Source organism: Sturnira hondurensis, unplaced genomic scaffold (assembly GCF_014824575.4).
Source record: "Sturnira hondurensis isolate 20B ecotype Veracruz unplaced genomic scaffold, ASM1482457v3 Scaffold0001304, whole genome shotgun sequence".
NCBI classification, from domain to species: domain Eukaryota; kingdom Metazoa; phylum Chordata; class Mammalia; order Chiroptera; family Phyllostomidae; genus Sturnira; species Sturnira hondurensis.
The window spans coordinates 4,775,418-4,792,464 of NW_028073935.1; the positions used below are offsets into that span (position 1 = coordinate 4,775,418).

Here is a 17,047-nt window from a genome sequence, read left to right on the forward strand (position 1 = left end):
CACATCATAATTACATTAGCCAAGATGAAAATGAAGGAGAGAACCCTAGAAGCAGCAAGAGATAAGGGGACAGTCACCTACAAAGGAGTGCCCATCAGACTGTCAGCTGATTTCTCCAAAGAGACCTTACAGGCAAGAAGGGGCTGGAAAGAAGTATTCCAAGTCATGAAATCCAAAGACCTACATCCAAGATTACTCTATCCAGCAAAGTTTTTATTTAGAATGGAAGGGCAGATTAAGTGCTTCTCAGATAAGATCAAATTCAAGGAGTTTATCATCACCAAGCCCTTATTATATGAAATGTAAAAGGGACTTATCTAAGAAAAAGAAGATGAAAAATGTGAACAGTGAAAGGAGCGCAAACTCACAGTTATTAACAACCACACCTAAAATAAAAGCAAACTAAGAGGACAGCTAGATCAGGAGTGGAACCATAGAAATGGAGATCACATGGAGGGTTAGCAACAGGAGATTGGGAGGAGGAGAAGGGGGGAGAAGGTACAGAGAATAAGTAGCATAGACGGTAGGTAGAAAATAGCGGGGAGGGCAGGAATACTATGGGAAATACAGAACCTAAAGAACTTGTGACACATGGACATGAACGAAAGGGGGGGAATGGTGGGGGAGGGGAGTGAAGAGGGGAATGGGACAACTGTAATGGCATAATCAATAATACATATATATTTTTAAAATCTCATGTGCTGCAGCCTACAGCTCCAGCCTCTTCGGAGACTAGACAGGCCACTTTTCCCCAAACTTGAGTATCTGGAAATAGGGCCTGCTTCTGAAAGCACCACCATGCCAAGGGTATATGGGCAGGCACTCTTTTTGGAGGCCAAGAAGGGGAAGGAATTTTTCACAAGCCCACGCTTATCACAAACACTTGACTGAGACACATCCCCCGGAATCCCTCGCGAGCTGCTGGTAGACATCACGGACACACAGGCCAACCCACACCGGATAGGGCGGGACGTGGAGTAAGCGAGAAAGGCGGGACTGAGGCTTGGGAACCCCGGATAACAAGGCCGCGCGGAGGTAACTGCTAGAAAAATCAAGGAGCAAGGAAGATGTCCGCCCCACGCTTCCCCACACCGCGCTCTGCCAGTAGCTCTGATTGGACGTCTAAGCTCTGCGCGCTGATTGGCTGCGTGGGCGAGGCGGAGGAGAGCCGTGCGCAGCGGCGTGTGTGGGGCCGTGTGCAGACCCGCGTGTGGCGCAGGCAAGCAAGGACACTCCTGAAAATAAACAGCCGCTCCCGTGGGAGCCGTTTACTTCTGCCTGCGTCTTAGTCTCCGCCGCTGCGGGCCGACACAGACGCCGAAGGTGAGACCAGAGAGTGGGACCTGGGGCTGGGGATAACCGTCCTGCGGGCCCTGGTGTGAGGCGGAGGAAGAAGGTAGGGAGTGGTGAGGCGGCGATGGCGGCCGCACTTTGGTCTTTTCCGCTCTGCTGCGTCAGGCGGGAAACTCGGCTGCCACCGCTCCCTCCGGGCCCGGTTTCCGGCCTCCTGCAGTCGAGCGACAGTCCTACACTTCTTTTCGTCCTAGGAAGCTGGGCCCACTCGCGTTGTGGTCTCTCCCAGTGCCAAGGCCGCATTCCGAGCCATAGCTTTCAGCGAATAAGGCCCGGGCTCGTGCGCCCTTGGGACTGGCTCTGAGCCGTCGAGGGGCTCAGAATGCGGGGCAGAGGGGGGTTTGGCGGGAACTTATTAAAAGGAGGCCGTCTGGTAGGGGAAAAGCTCTTGGTGTGGATGGCGGGTGGTGGAGGGGGATGGGGTTGGATACAGGCCATGTGCCAAAGGTTTTCCTGGTCTTAGGAAAAAAGTCCTAGGAGAAGTTTTTGCTTTTAGAGTGCTAGGACGCCCTTCTGGAAGGCTTGTGAATTTTTGGAATTCATACTCTTCATACTTGACAGTTTCCCAGTTCTTGAGTCTTTACCGTCATTCAGGTGCTCAGTTACTTGTTTTAAATTGCAATTCGAAAAGCGGCAGCTGGGGCCCGCTTTCCATGAATCAACACTATTTAATTTAGAGGGGCCTTTAAAAAATCCCATTATCAGAAAGAAAAAAACCATGAATTTGTCAGGCCTCCATAATCATATCACATCATTCATTAGATTAAGTAGACGAATATTGATTCTAAAGACACGATGGTTAATTAGCCAGCCTCCGTCTAGAATTTCCAAATGTGAAAGCCTGCTCTATCTAGAAAGGCATTATCGCTCATATTTGGGTTTGCATGTTACTTTTATTATGGGAAAGGATTTTGCTTGTTGCCACATGTTAACCACATGGTGTCAGACCCTTTCAAGGAAGTGACATCTGGTCTTCGGGGGCCTTAGAAAAAGAAAACACTGCTCATTGTGACTTCACATAGTGTGTAAAAAGGCTGATTTCGGTTTTTGTTTCTTATAAGGTGAAGGAGGATTCATTTATGTCGTCTTGCCCCCAACTTCCAAGTTTTTAAATATAGGTTCCTTTTGTTTTCTGTTGTATGACCCAGTTTTAGAAACATCACCATAACCAGTTAATTTCTGCACCACTGAGAATCTTAGTTAAATTAATAACTTTGTTTCTTTTAAGCCCCATAAATTGCAAGTTAGAATTTGAGGTCTTTAATAAGGTGTATGAAATGAAGTTCCTACCTCTTAGGTTTTTTTCCTCCCCCTGCAAAGCAATTATTTTCAAATGCTTCTAACAAATCACACTGATCATGGCTTAATCAAACACCTTTAAGTGTCACATATGGAGGTTCCTGTTATTTTTAGCTTGTTGAGCCTTATTCTTGTCTACAAAAAGCTCTTTGTGTGCTGGAATATAACAAGAATGATTGATTAGATTCCCAAGAACTGAACAGAGAAATATTTTTCCAAATTGCAACTCTTGTTAACAGAGAATTTTAAAAAAAGAAAAAGAAAGCTAACAGGCTAACTGTATATGTGTACTTATGTCTCATTAGAAAACTTGGGTAAGTTTTTTTTGGCAATCAAAGGTCCACATTTTTCATATTCATAATAAGGGTGTTATGTTTCTTCGTTTGTTATTTTTTGAGGGCGATGTTTCAAACATACTGCCTCAAATATTTGAGCCAAATCAATGGAAGACCAAGGGTCAAATATTTTTAGGCACATCAATGGAAGACCAAGGGTCAAGCCTTTGAACATCTGGAGCAGGCAGTGATCTTTTTAAAGGTATTATAAGTTGAGTTGTAGTATGGTTTTATGACTTTATTCTTTTTATCTTTTAAAATCTAATAAAAATACTTGGTATATGCATGGAACGTGCCAAATCAGTACTCACAAGCAGTAGAGCCACAATTCGAATTCAGGCATACCTCATTCTGTTGCACTTAACTTTATCGCAGCACATGTTGCGTTTTTTACAAATTGAAGGCTGGATCCTCTACCAGCAAAAAGATTAAAACTTTACTGTGAACCAAACCTACAATATCTCTGATGTGTACCTTTAATTGGAAAGAGTGGTCTGTTAACTAAACACTTGACCACAAGAGAGATTTTGCTCTTTTCTTTTGCCTGCAGAAATGGGAGTTGTTTTTGCGTTGTGTTTGTTGTTGTTGTTGGGGGTGTGTGTATGTTTAAGAATTTTGGCTTTCCTCTTCCTAGCCTCCTGACAGTAAATGGAGAGCCAGGAGACTGATGCCAAGGCATTCTGGCCTGCTGTGTAGAGAATGCTCTTTCAGTACTGTCTCACTTAATAGAACTATTCTGATAGGGTCAGATGCTGTTGCAGTTAAGGGTGTACCACTGAGAGATTCCAGTAAAACTGCACCATTTTCATGTATGTAAAAAGCTGCTGGAATAATGAAATGAGAGCTGTGGCCACCAAAATTCAAGTTGTAACTCAGTTGTTAATCAGTAGTATGAGAGTATAATACAGTGATTACCTGGAATGGCTCCAGAATTACAAATTATTAACTAGTGAAATCAGATGCCAGTCTTTCCATCTGTGGTGGCACTCTTAACTTACACCTTGAGAAAGGTTAAGAAGAATATCCACCTTTCTTAAAATTCAAGAAAGCTGTGGGATGGCGTGCCGTGAATAAATTCATTCATGGCTGTGGATTTTTAAATATAGAATTTAAAAATATATTTGAAATATATATAACTTTTTGAAAAGTTATTTTTGAAAAATATATTTGAAAACATAACTTTTTGCATTAAAATTCAGATTAGCATGTGCTTTGTACAATTATTTGCTTTATAGTAGTAACATCCTGTATAATATTTTTGAAGTAGGGAGTGAATTGGTATACTCTTCTAATAATAGCATTTTCATGTACTTTCTTATTCCTTAGCCCTAACAAAAGCCTCTACTGTTGAAATCCTGACTTTAGAACTTTCTAGTAATGTGGCTTTAGGTAAGTCATTTGGTCTCAGATCCCTACTTTATGAATAAAATGGGAGCAACAATACATAACTTGCAGGCTTTTAAGGACTGTAGATAATGTTGATTAACCCTTGACTCATCGTAGATGAGCTATTAATTGAAATCCTTCAAGGGTAACCAGGGCAGGCAGAAATGTATGTAAATAATAATCAGGGTCATGTGGTAAGTTCAGGAACCAGGATAAAAAGATAAAATTGTCCCCAGTATTGTGCTCTGTTCTCCATTATTCTGGCCAAAGTTCAAGTAATACACAATGTAATTTCCTTCCAGTCTTTCTGTGGTTTGTTTTTGTTAGCAGTCTGAAGTGTTTCAGTACCCTCTTGGAACACTAAACTGATTTATTAGAGCAAGCATAAAAATTATGAGTGCTTTCATGGGAGCAAAAGCTCCATGTAGGTCAACAAAGTGGATGAGTCGGGGATAACACTAAACTTGGTGAAAATAAGTAGACATAGAGCAAATGTGAATATGTACAGCAGGGTTAGAAAAAAATTAAAGCTAGCCAGATCCCGCCCCCCCCCCCCCACACACACACACACAACTTTACTTTTGCTACTTATTTTAAATGTATTTGTAGGGTGACTTATGTTCTTTTATTCACTGAATCTCATTGTTAGTCTTGGCCATGTACTGTTAAGATTTAAGTAGTTTACTGGCTTTGTTCTTAGTATAAAAATGTGGTATTACTGACATTAATGAAGATAAATTAGTGTAAGCAATTGTGTTTTGGTACCAATTCCAGGATTTAAACCTTAAAGCCTAGAGGAGTGCAAAATCTGTAAAATAGACCTTGGTTTATAATACAATTTATGGCCCTGCACAGTGAATCTTCAATCTTTTCAAGTGATAGTTTAACTGAGTTTACAGCTGCTGCCTGGTTGCTTTAAGCTCTGACCATATCTCTAGGTGTAGTTTATGTCATTAAAATCTGATACAAAAATAATCTAAATGGAAACAATTTGATTTCTGTTGAAAATGTGAAGTCATTTGGAATCCAGCTGTTTTTCTTCTCCTCAGGAAGTAGACTTTATGAAATGGGAAACTTGAGTATAAGAGTTAGCCCACTTAAGCTTGCTATGTAGACATTAATCTGAGTTCTGTCTACTTTTAAGAAGTCTGACTTAATTGAGGGGAGAATGGAAAAGAAACTATGTAAGCAGAGGACATAAACCCTTGCAGGGTTTTAAATTGAGGATCTGTTGCACGAGGCACCAGGCAACAATCCTCATCAAAGGATGAGGAAAGATTTATCATCTTTTCCAAATTAAGGACGTGGGGGGTCAAGTGCCTGAGGTAACACTGTCAGTAAATCCTTAAGCTGGGTCAAATGGTTAACCCAGAGTAACCTAATGGTCCCAGATCTTACTGTGTAAGGATACGATGGTGTAGATACTGCAATGATTTTTAGCAGCAAAAGGAAGAAAATATATGCTCTCTTGCTGGCAACAGTGAAAATACAGTATTTTGTCTTTTAAGTTAGTATATATGTGTGTTTTGTAGCGTTCTATAAAATGTTAACTGAGGTTGGTTGTGAATTCTTGGAGTAATAGCAAGGGCCTATGGGGCAGATTACAGGTCCTGGCTTGACTGCTGACTTTTTTAGTAAACTGGAATGAAAATTTCTGTTTTATAGAGGATTTTATTAGATAATCTTAAATATTCTTGAGTTGAGAGTGATTGTAGTCAATCCTTAATGAGTACCCAATTGAAAATACACTGTTGCTTTGCACATTGGTGTGCTGCAAGAATTTTTAAAATATGCAATACCTGAGTATTTAGTGGGCACTGATCTCTTCCCTTAGATTGTCAAATTTAAAAAAATGACAGCAGCTAACACAACAATAGCCATCCCATGTGAATGAATCAAAATTACACTCATTTTTTGTCTAATTGGCGAAAAACATTTTTTTGGCATGCTGCAGAATTTTAGTAAATAGTTTATGTGTGCCTTGAGATGAAAAGGGTTGAAAAATCACTGCTTTAAAACTAATGATGTTGACTCATTATAGCAAGCATTTAGGTATTTTTATTGTCAGTACTTGCTTGGATTGGTTCTGTAAAAGAAAAAATTTGTTTTCATCCAGCAAATGACTATTAGGCCTCCTCATTCCCTCAAAAGTGGTTAAAGTAGAACTATATAACTACTAAAGGATAGTCATGGGGTGTTGTGATAATTCAAAGACGAATCATTTGGTCTCTGCCCTCAAGGAATGTGACAAAAGGCAAGAATAGTAGTGCCATCAGGCAGATATTAACAAAGTATCCTGGGTCTTAATAATACGAAGGAGAGTTCCAGGCTGGGAGATGTCAGATTCTTTTATAAAGTTGGCATTTGAGTTGGCCCTTGGAGGTTGGAAAAGGTTGTGACAGGTGGAGGGGGCAGAGGCGAGACAGTGCAGCAAAATTCTAGCCAAGAGCAGTCATAGGTCTTGAGAATCATGAAGCCTTAAGTCTCAAGTCTGTCTTACCTTCATGTCTTTAGTATTCCTAAGGAGTAGCATGAAATTCTCTCAAGACCTTTTGGCTAAGTACATTTGTATATAACTAGTGGGATGGGGACCTTCCTCTTAAGATAAATAGCAGGCCTCTGAAACACAGAGGGAATCGATTGGTTTAATGTTACTCCAGAGATGAACCTATGGCAAGAGACTCAGTGACAATGTAGACCTGCTGATTGGCTGTGATTGGGCCTAAGAGGAGAGAAGGCAGATTGCATACACATTATTTAAACCCACTGAGATATGCTCTACTGATGATAGATTCTAGAATATTAATGAAGTTAATGTTTCCTTTCCCTTTAAGACTTAGTGGGGCTTTTAAAACGTTATGTATTTTTCTGACTATAAGACACACACACCCAAATTTGGGAGGAATAATGGTTGTTAATGCTGCTGTTGAGTTCTGTTTACATTTACATTGGTGAAATACGACATTATTTTATTAAATATTTTACTACTTTTCAAAATTTTTTCAAAATTTTCCTATTTTCCTCTAAAACCTAGGTACGTCTTATGGTCCAAAAAAATTGTGGTGATTTACTCCAGTAAACAAATTTAGTGAGATTAAAATTTGTTGATGCCAAAACAAACAACCAAAACTAGTTTTGATGTATGAAATTCTACCTTTCCCACTGAATTGTGCATGTCTTTCCCAGAATGGTTTAATTGCAATATAAGTAGAGATGTACTGCTTTCCCTAAATTTGTAGTTTATGTAGAAACCACATTTTAACCAACTTTCAATTAGGAGTTAGGGTAGGGAGAGGTTGAGTTTTATGTTTAATGTGAAAGTGTTATTTTAGTTAATTGTCTTCTCTCTAAAATACTACTTCTTTTGTCATTTCTTTTTACTCTGTTCACTTTAGGTCTTGGTCCCAAGAATGGAGGTAAAAACAGTTCATGAAAAACCTACACATAGATTTTTCTTGAGTAGCTGAATATTTTTAAACTACTATTTTTGTGCTGGAAGTAAATCTGAAATTTTAACTGCTGACTTGTTGGGGAGGGGGTTGGCTTAAGAAATGCATGTTGACTATTGCATTATCATATTTTCCAAAAGATAGTGTCTTGCTTAAATATTACATTTTAAAATACTCAGGACTTTTTACATTGCCTGGATCATCTTATATTAAGGAAGTGATTGTTTCTGTGTAAAGAACTCATTGAAAGCCATATTTGAATGTGCTCAAATAGGTCTGACTGTAAACTGGAGAAGATGCGAAATGAAGAATTGGAAATGAGGAAGGATGAAGTGCTATAATCTTTTATCTATAAGTATTTTATATGCCATTCATTTTTTTAAATCCTGGCTGTTCTCTTAGGTGGAAACCAGCACTTAGCATGATTTAGAATAACACCATTATAAGAAAGCAAATATAATCTCAAATTTTGCAAAAATACATTTTTAATTTTCCCTGACTGGTCTCTTCTGTCTAGAAATGTGCATTACATATGTGAAACCACTAAGTACAAGTATCCCATACAGATGTTGCCCCATGTGTGTTGTTTGGGGGGTGATGCTAATGAGTTTATATGACAAGTGGCAAGGGTTGGTTGAAAGATTGTTCTGAAAGTTTATCCTGAATCTGATGCAGAGAGTTAGGATAAGTAAATACTGAGTTTTGAAAAAAATATTTCACAATGGAAACTTTTGAAACTTAATTTCAGCTTAATTTTTGGTCACTAGATTCCTGCACAGCTTATGCTGACTTAAAGTTGCTGTGGTTTGTTTGGTGATTCCACTATCCAATCAGTCTATATGAAACTGTGTTTTGCTAAATCATGGTGTTCATGCTTGGCTTTGAGAGGGTATTTTAAAAATACCTAACTGGTACGGCTCAGTTGGTTGGGCATCTTACTACGAAGTGAAAGGTCTCCAATTTAATACCCAGTTCAGGGCATATGCCCGGGTTGCAGGTTTGCTCCCTGGTTGGAGCACATGCAGGAGGCAACCGATTGATGTAAAATCTAAAAAAAAATGTGTACTGCCCTGGCTGGTCCTGTGACAGCATTGTCCTGTGACCAAAGGGGGGTTTTGAGTGTTTAATTCCTGGTCCAGGCACAGATAGGAAGCAGCAGGCTGATGTTTCTCTCTCTCCCTTCCTCTCACTCTCAAACCAATGAAAAATTGTCCTTGGGTGAGGATTTTAAACAAATAATAAATTAAATTAAACTTTTTGTGTGCCGTTGCTTGAAACTGGAGTTAAGGGTAAAAAATGTTTAGATGTGAAAGTTTGGCAATGTAAAGGTTACATTATTTTTAGCTATTTTCTTTTTTAAAGGCCACTTTACTAGGAGTTTGTCCTGCAACATTCCATTTCCATTCCTGGAATAGTCTGTTTATTTTTAGATCATTACATAAAAGTATAAAATCCGTTTGCTTTGGTAGGAGTTTGCTTTCATTTGGAAACAATATAAAATAAAGGAAGTCTTATGAAATTCCAAGTAGCTTTGTTTTAAATGTAAAATTACAGTACAATATGAAAATAGAAGAATAGAAAAATATAAATGGTCCCAGTGCTTTAGATGGTATTAGCATGTTGCTGTACCTCTTTGTTGTTTTTCTGATATTTTTGACTTTACCCTCTAGAGGGTTGTCAAACTCATTTTCACTGGGGGCCACGTCAGCCTCAAGGTTGCCTTCAAAGGGCCAAATGTAATTTCGTCTCCTTAACAGTTAAGGAGTAGTTAATATTTATACAGTCCTAAAATTATTTAGGCCCTTTGAAGGCAACCTCCAGGCTGATGTGGCCCCCGGTAAAAATGAGTTTGACACCCTGCTGTAGAGGTAAAATTTATACCTTGCATTTCTATTAATATATCTGCTCTGAAGATTCAAATTTAACAAGCAAGAGCTATAGATAGTATAACTAGGCACTATGATAGGTGCTGTGATTACACAGACAAATTATTTTGCACCAACCACTCACAGAATGCAAACTACAGCTCCATTGGTGTGCATCATTCCAATTTTCTGGCCAGTAAATTACTTCAGTTGCCCAAAATAAAGTTTACTGGCTTATAACCATGAAAAGTTGGACCTGGAATGAGGTATTACTAATTATGTTTCATAAGGGATGTTCATTAATACCCTGAAATTCCATCACTTGATCAATAACCAAATTAACATTTGTGCATTGATCTTTGTATGCAATTATATGAAAATACAACCCTGGCTGGTGTAGCTCAGTGGATTGAGCACAGACCTGCGAACCACACGATCGCGGTTCGATTCCCAGTCAGGGTACATGCCTGGGTTGTAGGCTGGTTCCCTGCAGGCCAACTCCCAGCAGGGGACACAGTAAAGGCAACCATACATTGATGTTTCTCTCCCTCTCTCCTTCCCCTCTAAAGATAAATAAATAAAATTAAAAAAAATACATACAATGTTTTACACACAATTTGTTTTTCATTTTTTTAATATATTTTAGATTCTGTGTACAATGCCTAAGAATATAGTTACGTGGTTATTTTTCTAACCAGTATATTTGCTGGTTTCCCATCCCACACTCCCTCAGAATAATATCTGAAAACACAAGGCAAATAAAAGGTAAAAATAATTTCAAGTGGTTAAATGTTGTCATTTTTAATATTTCAAAGACCTAACTGCAGCCATGAGCAGCAATGAGTGCTTCAAGTGTGGACGATCTGGGCACTGGGCCCGGGAATGCCCTACTGGTGGAGGCCGTGGTCGTGGAATGAGAAGCCGTGGCAGAGGTGGTTTTACCTCGGATAGAGGTATTTTTGTCAAATAAGAAATTTTGAAGTACCTGAATATTCATTAGTATTGAGACTTGTCTAATTAGCTAAATCATTTTTGTTTCTGCCCCAAATAGGTTTCCAGTTTGTTTCCTCGTCTCTTTCAGACATCTGTTATCGCTGTGGTGAGTCTGGTCATCTTGCCAAGGATTGTGATCTTCAGGAGGATGGTAAGTATTTAACACTTCTCATATCTTTCTAGAAAGTAGAGAGATGAGCATGCACATACATTGGAAAAGATTTTCCACCCTTGAGATTTCATATTGTATGGTTTGAAACATAGCAACATTTTATAAAGATTTTATAGTCTTGGTCTGCTTCTTTTTCTTACTGTTGAAGCCTGCTATAACTGTGGTCGAGGTGGCCACATTGCCAAGGACTGCAAGGAGCCTAAGAGAGAGCGAGAGCAATGCTGCTACAACTGTGGCAAACCAGGACATCTGGCTCGTGACTGTGACCATGCAGATGAGCAGAAGTGCTATTCTTGTGGAGAATTTGGACATATTCAAAAAGACTGCACCAAAGTGAAGTGCTATAGGTAAGTTAGAATGTTGCTATGTAAAGACTGTTTTAGAAATGAATTAGCTATAAATGGAAAGAACTTATGGATCAGTACATTCAGTGAAAGTTGGCTGTGACCAGATGAGATAGATTTTTGCCATACATAACCAGCAGCCTGTCTGTACATTAGTCAGTATTCTACTACAATATCTTACGGCAACTGAGCTGCTTACACAACTTTGGAAGTTTTCGTGTTTTAAAAATAAGAATGCTGTAAGTTTTGATATGTACACACCTCTCAGATCTTAGAGATTATTTTGCATAAAGACATAACATCTTGGTCCTGAATGGTATGTAGCTCAGTGGGATGGGTATTGTTCTGGAAACCTAAAGGTCAGCAGTTTGACTCCCAGTCAGGGCACATTCCTGGGTTCTAGGCTAGGTCCCCAATTAGGGGGCACGTGAGAGGCAACTAATCGATGTTTCTCTCTTTCTCCCTCCCTTCCCTCCCATTTCTCTAAAAGTAAATTAAATCTTTTTTTTTTTAAGATTTTATTTATTTATCTTTAGAGGGGAAGGAGAGGAGAGAAATAACAATGTATGGTTGCTTCTCGTGAGTCCCCCGCCAGGAACTGGCCTGCAACCCAGGCATGTGCCCTGTCTGGGAATCAAACCTCGATCGTGTGGTTTGCAAGCCTGCGCTCAGTCCACTGAGCTACACCAGCCAGGGCTTAAATCTTTTTTTAAAAAAGATATCTCGGTCTGTATTTGGGTTTTGATGTTGGGGAAATTTTAATTTTGTGGTTTTGCCATACAACTGAATATCTTTGTTCCTTTTTGCTTTTAGGTTAGGGTTTAATGATAAGAGTTACTGTCTTAAATGTTAATTCACGTGTCATTGCTTTTTGCTATGCAGTGACTGTTCAATACAGTTTTATGTTTTCTGAGCTCCATTGTGAAAACTTTAATTTTTTTTAGGTGTGGTGAAACTGGTCATGTAGCCATCAACTGCAGCAAGACAAGTGAAGTCAACTGCTACCGCTGTGGTGAATCAGGGCACCTTGCACGGGAATGCACAATTGAGGCCACAGCTTAATTATTTTCCTTTTTCCCCCCTCCTTTTTCTGATTGATGGTTGTATTGTTTTTTCTGGATCCTCTTCACTGGCCAAAGGTTGGCAGATAGAGGCTATTCCCAGGCCAGTGAGCTTTACTTGCCATGTAAAAGGAGGAAAGGGGTGGGAAAAAATCGACTTTCTGCATTTAACTACAAAAAAAAGTTTATGTTTAGTTCGGTAGAGGTGTTATGTATGCTTTGTTAAAGAACCCTCTTTCCTTGCCATGGGTGATTAGGTATTGATGAATGGGAAGAGTTGAATCAGACCAGTAAGCCCGTTCTGGGTTTCTTGAATATGTTCCCATGTAGAAGGTAAAAACCAATTCTGGGAGTGTTTGTGAGCTTCCATAAATAACTTTAATTTTAGTATAATGACGGCCTTGGATTGTCTGACCTCAGTAGCTGTTAAATAACATCAATTAACATCTGTATCGGGCCCTACATAGATCATACAGTTGAGTGGGAGTAAACAAAACAAAGAGATAAATGTGCATTTAACATCTGCGAGGAAAATTGGGATAAAAGCCTAAACAGGAACAACTTAGTGTTGCTACTTGATATGCAAATGACAAAGGTTTAGAACATATTATTTGGCAAAGACGAAATCTAAAACCCATCTATGGGTTTTATGAGTAAACATCTATGTTCAGAGTAAGTGTAATTTGGAGCTATTCAGGAATTGCAGAGAAATGCATTTTCACAGAAATCAAGATGTTATTTTTGTATACTATATCACTTAGACAACTGTGTTTCATTTGATGTAATCAGTTTTAAAAGTCGTGGAAAAAGCAACTGAAGTCCTAGATAATAGAAATGTAATTTTAAACTATCCAATAAAGCTGGAGGAGGAAGGGGAGTTTGACTAAAGTTCTTTTTGTTTCAAATTTCATTGATGTATATAAGTGCAAAATGCCATATTAAAGAGGGGAATGTGGAGTACTGAAAGTTGACAGTTTGGACTCTTCTTTTTGTATTAACTCAGTTATGTCTTCAGTAATGAAAAATACCTATTTTAAGGAAGCATAAGGTTAGCTACTTCGGTGTCAGTTTTGCAGGTTATAGAAGATTTAATTTTCTTTCTGTTCCATTTTAACAATGTCCTTTACTTGTATGTTCATACTGAACTGTTATAATACCATTACTATGTTTCAGCATTTTGTATTTTTCCTGGGATTCACAAGGATCTGAAATACTGTATTCCCTTTTTTTTCCTACAATGAGACCTAGATTTGAAATGGACCTTAGAAATCATTTAGTTTAATGAATTCACTTTATTAGATGAGTTACTAGGAGTTTAATTTGCACGAACAAGGTATAGCTACATAAAGCTTAGAACCTCAAGTATCATTCCCCCCCTATGCCTTCCATTCTCCCCCCCCCCACACTAAACTGTATTTATTCAGTTAGTGGTATGTTTCCCTGACTTATTTTTTTCTCTTCATAATGCCATGTGATTTCTTGGGTGTATTGTAAATGTTTCATCCTTCAAATAGAGTCTGGTCAATTTTTGGTGGTATATCACTGCGATGTTAAGATACTGGTGTATCAGCTATGCTGTCCCTATTCCAACTTTGTCAAATTAATAGTTCAAAGCAGAGAAGAAAGAAGTCATAGCAGGTTTATTACCTTATAAATACAGGCTTACATGTTTCTTTTTCATTTTATATTTTTACTCATAAAATTGTCCCAAATGTTAACTAAGCATGTTAAATATTTTGATAATCTTGGTTTCTACAGCCAACATGAGATAGATAGCATAACAGAAGACCTATTTTCAAAGGCATCACTGTTAAATGTAATATTAAGCGGTGGGGTGGTGGTACATGCGCATGGGGTTATTTTCTCCCAAGGTTTCTGTTCTCAAGTAGAGAAACAAAATACAGCAAATGAGATATTTAGAGCTGCTTTGCTTCACACCATTCTTTGGGCTTCATTTTTAGTACCTTTGTGGCACCCTTTGATATACATAATTAAGGATCTATTTGTTTACAGCAGACTACAAAGTGTTCTTTGATAAGAGCATGTATTTGTATTGATGTCAGCACAACATGAAAATGTGTTTTGCAGAGAAGGCAAGCTAATTACTAGGAACCAATGGGTAAGAAACCCAACTCTGAACTCAAAGTGAATTCCTCCGGGAGGTATGGACTACAAGGAAACCACCGCCATGTGTTTTTCTTATTTTTGCTGAGATTCCCATCCCTGTAAGCTAGATATAAAAGATCGAGGATTTTTCTTGTGACATTGGTTGGAGAGGGTAGATGAAAGAAGATAAATACAGGTAATATAATGAAATTTTCATTGTCTAAAGGATGAGACTTCATTTTGGTCTTGCATCCCTGCTAAGTTTTGCTGCCTTTTTGCCCACTTTTATAAGCTGTTTCTCTTCAGCATCTTGAATACTCATCATTGACTTAAATGGATCAATGTCTTAACATAGCCATTTTTTCCAAACTAGGTCCAGGCAGGTTTTATAAATTGCATTTGATTAAATTCTTTAATCTCTTAATCTTTCAACACTTGCCCACTTTTTTCTTTCTAACTTTGAGGTTTTTAAGAAAGAAGAAAGAAAAACAGGTTTTCTTTTTGTTTTTTAACTTATTTTTTAATATATTTTGATTATGCCATTACAGTTGTCCTATTCCCCCCTTCATTCCGCTCCACCCTGCACACCCCTCCACCACGATTCCCCCCCTTTAGTTTATGTCCATGTGTCACAAGTTCTTTAGATTCTGTATTTCCCATCCTATACTTCCCCTCCCCCCTGTGTATTTTCTACCTACAACCTATGCTACTTATTCTCTGTACCTTCTCCCTCTTCCTCCCACTCTCCAGTTGCTAACCTTCCATCTGTTCTCAATTTCTGTGTTTCTGCTGATCTAGCTGTCCTCTTGGTTTGCTTTTGTTTTAGGTGTGGTTGTTAGTAACTGTGAGTTTGCTGTCCTTTCACTGTTCATATTTTTTATCTTTTTCTTAGATAAGTCCCTTTAACATTTCATATAATAAGGGCTTGGTGATGATGACCTCCTTGAATTTGATCTTATCTGAGAAGCACTTTATCTGCCCTTCCATTCTAAATGAAACCTTTGCTGGATAGAGCAATCTTGGATGTAGGTCTTTGGATTTCATGACTTGGAATACTTCTTTCCAGCCCCTTCTTGCCTGTAAGGTCTCTTTTGAGAAATCTGCTGACAGTCTGATGGGAGCTCCTTTGTAGGTGACTGTCCCCTTATCTCTTGCTGCTTCTAGGATTCTCTCCTTCATTTTAATCTTGGCTAATGTAATTATGATGTGCCTTGGTGTGTTCCTCCTTGGGTCCAACTTCTTTGGGACTCTCGGCTTCCTGGACTTCCTGGAAGTCTATTTCCTTTGCCAGATTGGGGAAGTTCTCCTTTATTATTTGTTCAAATAAGTTTTCCACTTGTGGCTGTTTCTTTTCCCCTTCTGGTACTCCTATAATTTGGATGTTGGAACATTAAAACATGTCCTGGAGGTTCCTAAACCTCTCCTTGTGTTTTTGAATTCTTGTTTCTTCATTCTTTTGTTTGGTTGTTTTTTTCTTCCTTTGGTCCACTGCATTGATCTGAGTTCCAGTTTCCTTTCCATCACTATTGGTTCCCTGTGCATTTTGCTTCATTTCACCTAGTGTAACCTTCATTTTTTCATTTAAGTTGTGACTAAAATCAACCAATTATGTGAGCATCCTGATTACCAGTGTTCTGAACTGTGCATCCAGTAGGTTGGCTATCTCTTGGTCACTGAAAAGTATTGGCTCTGGGGCTTTGATCTGTCCTTCTGTTTGAGCCATAATTTTATGGTCTGGTTGCACCTGTTAGGTATGACAGAGCCTAAGGTGTTCCCCAGGCCGGGCAACCCACATTGCTGGGTTGTAATGCTGGATGTGGGGGCAGGGTCAGAGAAGGGGCAGTGGTGATTGTTCTGTTCTCTCTAGGATTTCAGTTCCCTCTGCTGTTTCCCACAACCAAACTGGCTATTTTGGTCCTGGTCCCTGGGTGGGTGGGCTTGTGAACCTTCTAGGACCCTGTGGGTCTCTCCAGCGAACTCTCCTATGAGGCTGGGAGTCTCTCCTGGCACCTCAGCCCCCACAAGTGTTTTCAATCAGTGCTTTTAGGCTTTAATTCCTGGCGGTGGGGCCCTGGGTTGCACAGTTTTTCTTGCTGCCCATTTTTTGACCTGTTTATCGGACGCGAATGTGTGACCGTAGTCAGCCAACCACCTTGTGAGCCTCACTGGGACTGCTCATTTCCTCCCTGCATCAATTTTCTGTAGTTCAATTTTCTGTGTTTTGGGTGCGTTTTTGTTACTAAAACTTTGTTGTCTTTAAACTTGGTTGTGCGAGGAGGCACAGTGTTTCCACCTCCGCCTCCATTTTGGCTGGAAGTCTTGTACTTCTTAAATTTGTGTGACTTTCTCTCATCAAATTGGTGAGGTTTTCCATCATTACTTTTTCCAAACAGGCTTTCTATTCCTTGTTTCTCCTCTTCTCCTGGAATTCCTATTATATGGGTATTGTATTTTATGTTGTCCTGCAGTTTCCTTAACCCCTCTTTTTGAGTCTTTTTTCCTTTTCTTGATCTTTTGGGGAGTCTTTTTTCTACCTTGTCCTCCAGCTCATTGATTCAGTCCTCTACTTACTTAATCTCACTGGCTTTTGATTACTTCTACTGTGTTCTTCAGTTTAGAAATACATTCTTCATTTCCTCTTGGCTTGTTGATTGTTTCTATGTTCATTTTCATGCTGATATAGT

At 39.0% G+C, this 17,047-nt stretch overlaps 1 protein-coding gene across 10 annotated transcripts in view; it reads left to right on the forward strand.

Annotated features, from left to right (window-relative positions):
• CNBP (CCHC-type zinc finger nucleic acid binding protein) overlaps positions 1-13,223 on the forward strand; it is a 48,989-nt gene extending 35,766 nt beyond the window's left edge. The window contains exons 1-5 of one of the 10 annotated variants that reach the window (XM_037070374.1): positions 1,167-1,323; positions 10,503-10,640; positions 10,769-10,831; positions 10,995-11,199; positions 12,141-13,223. In XM_037070374.1, the coding sequence (XP_036926269.1) occupies positions 10,517-10,640; positions 10,769-10,831; positions 10,995-11,199; positions 12,141-12,258 (510 nt within the window). In that variant the 5' untranslated portion in view covers positions 1,167-1,323; positions 10,503-10,516 and the 3' untranslated portion in view covers positions 12,259-13,223. Of the gene's footprint in view, positions 1-1,166; positions 1,324-10,502; positions 10,641-10,738; positions 10,832-10,994; positions 11,200-12,140 lie in introns of those variants that run through there. The other 9 variants (XM_037070384.1, XM_037070347.1, XM_037070355.1 and 6 more) reach the window with 9 other exon arrangements.
• The last annotated feature ends 3,824 nt before the right edge of the window (positions 13,224-17,047 follow it).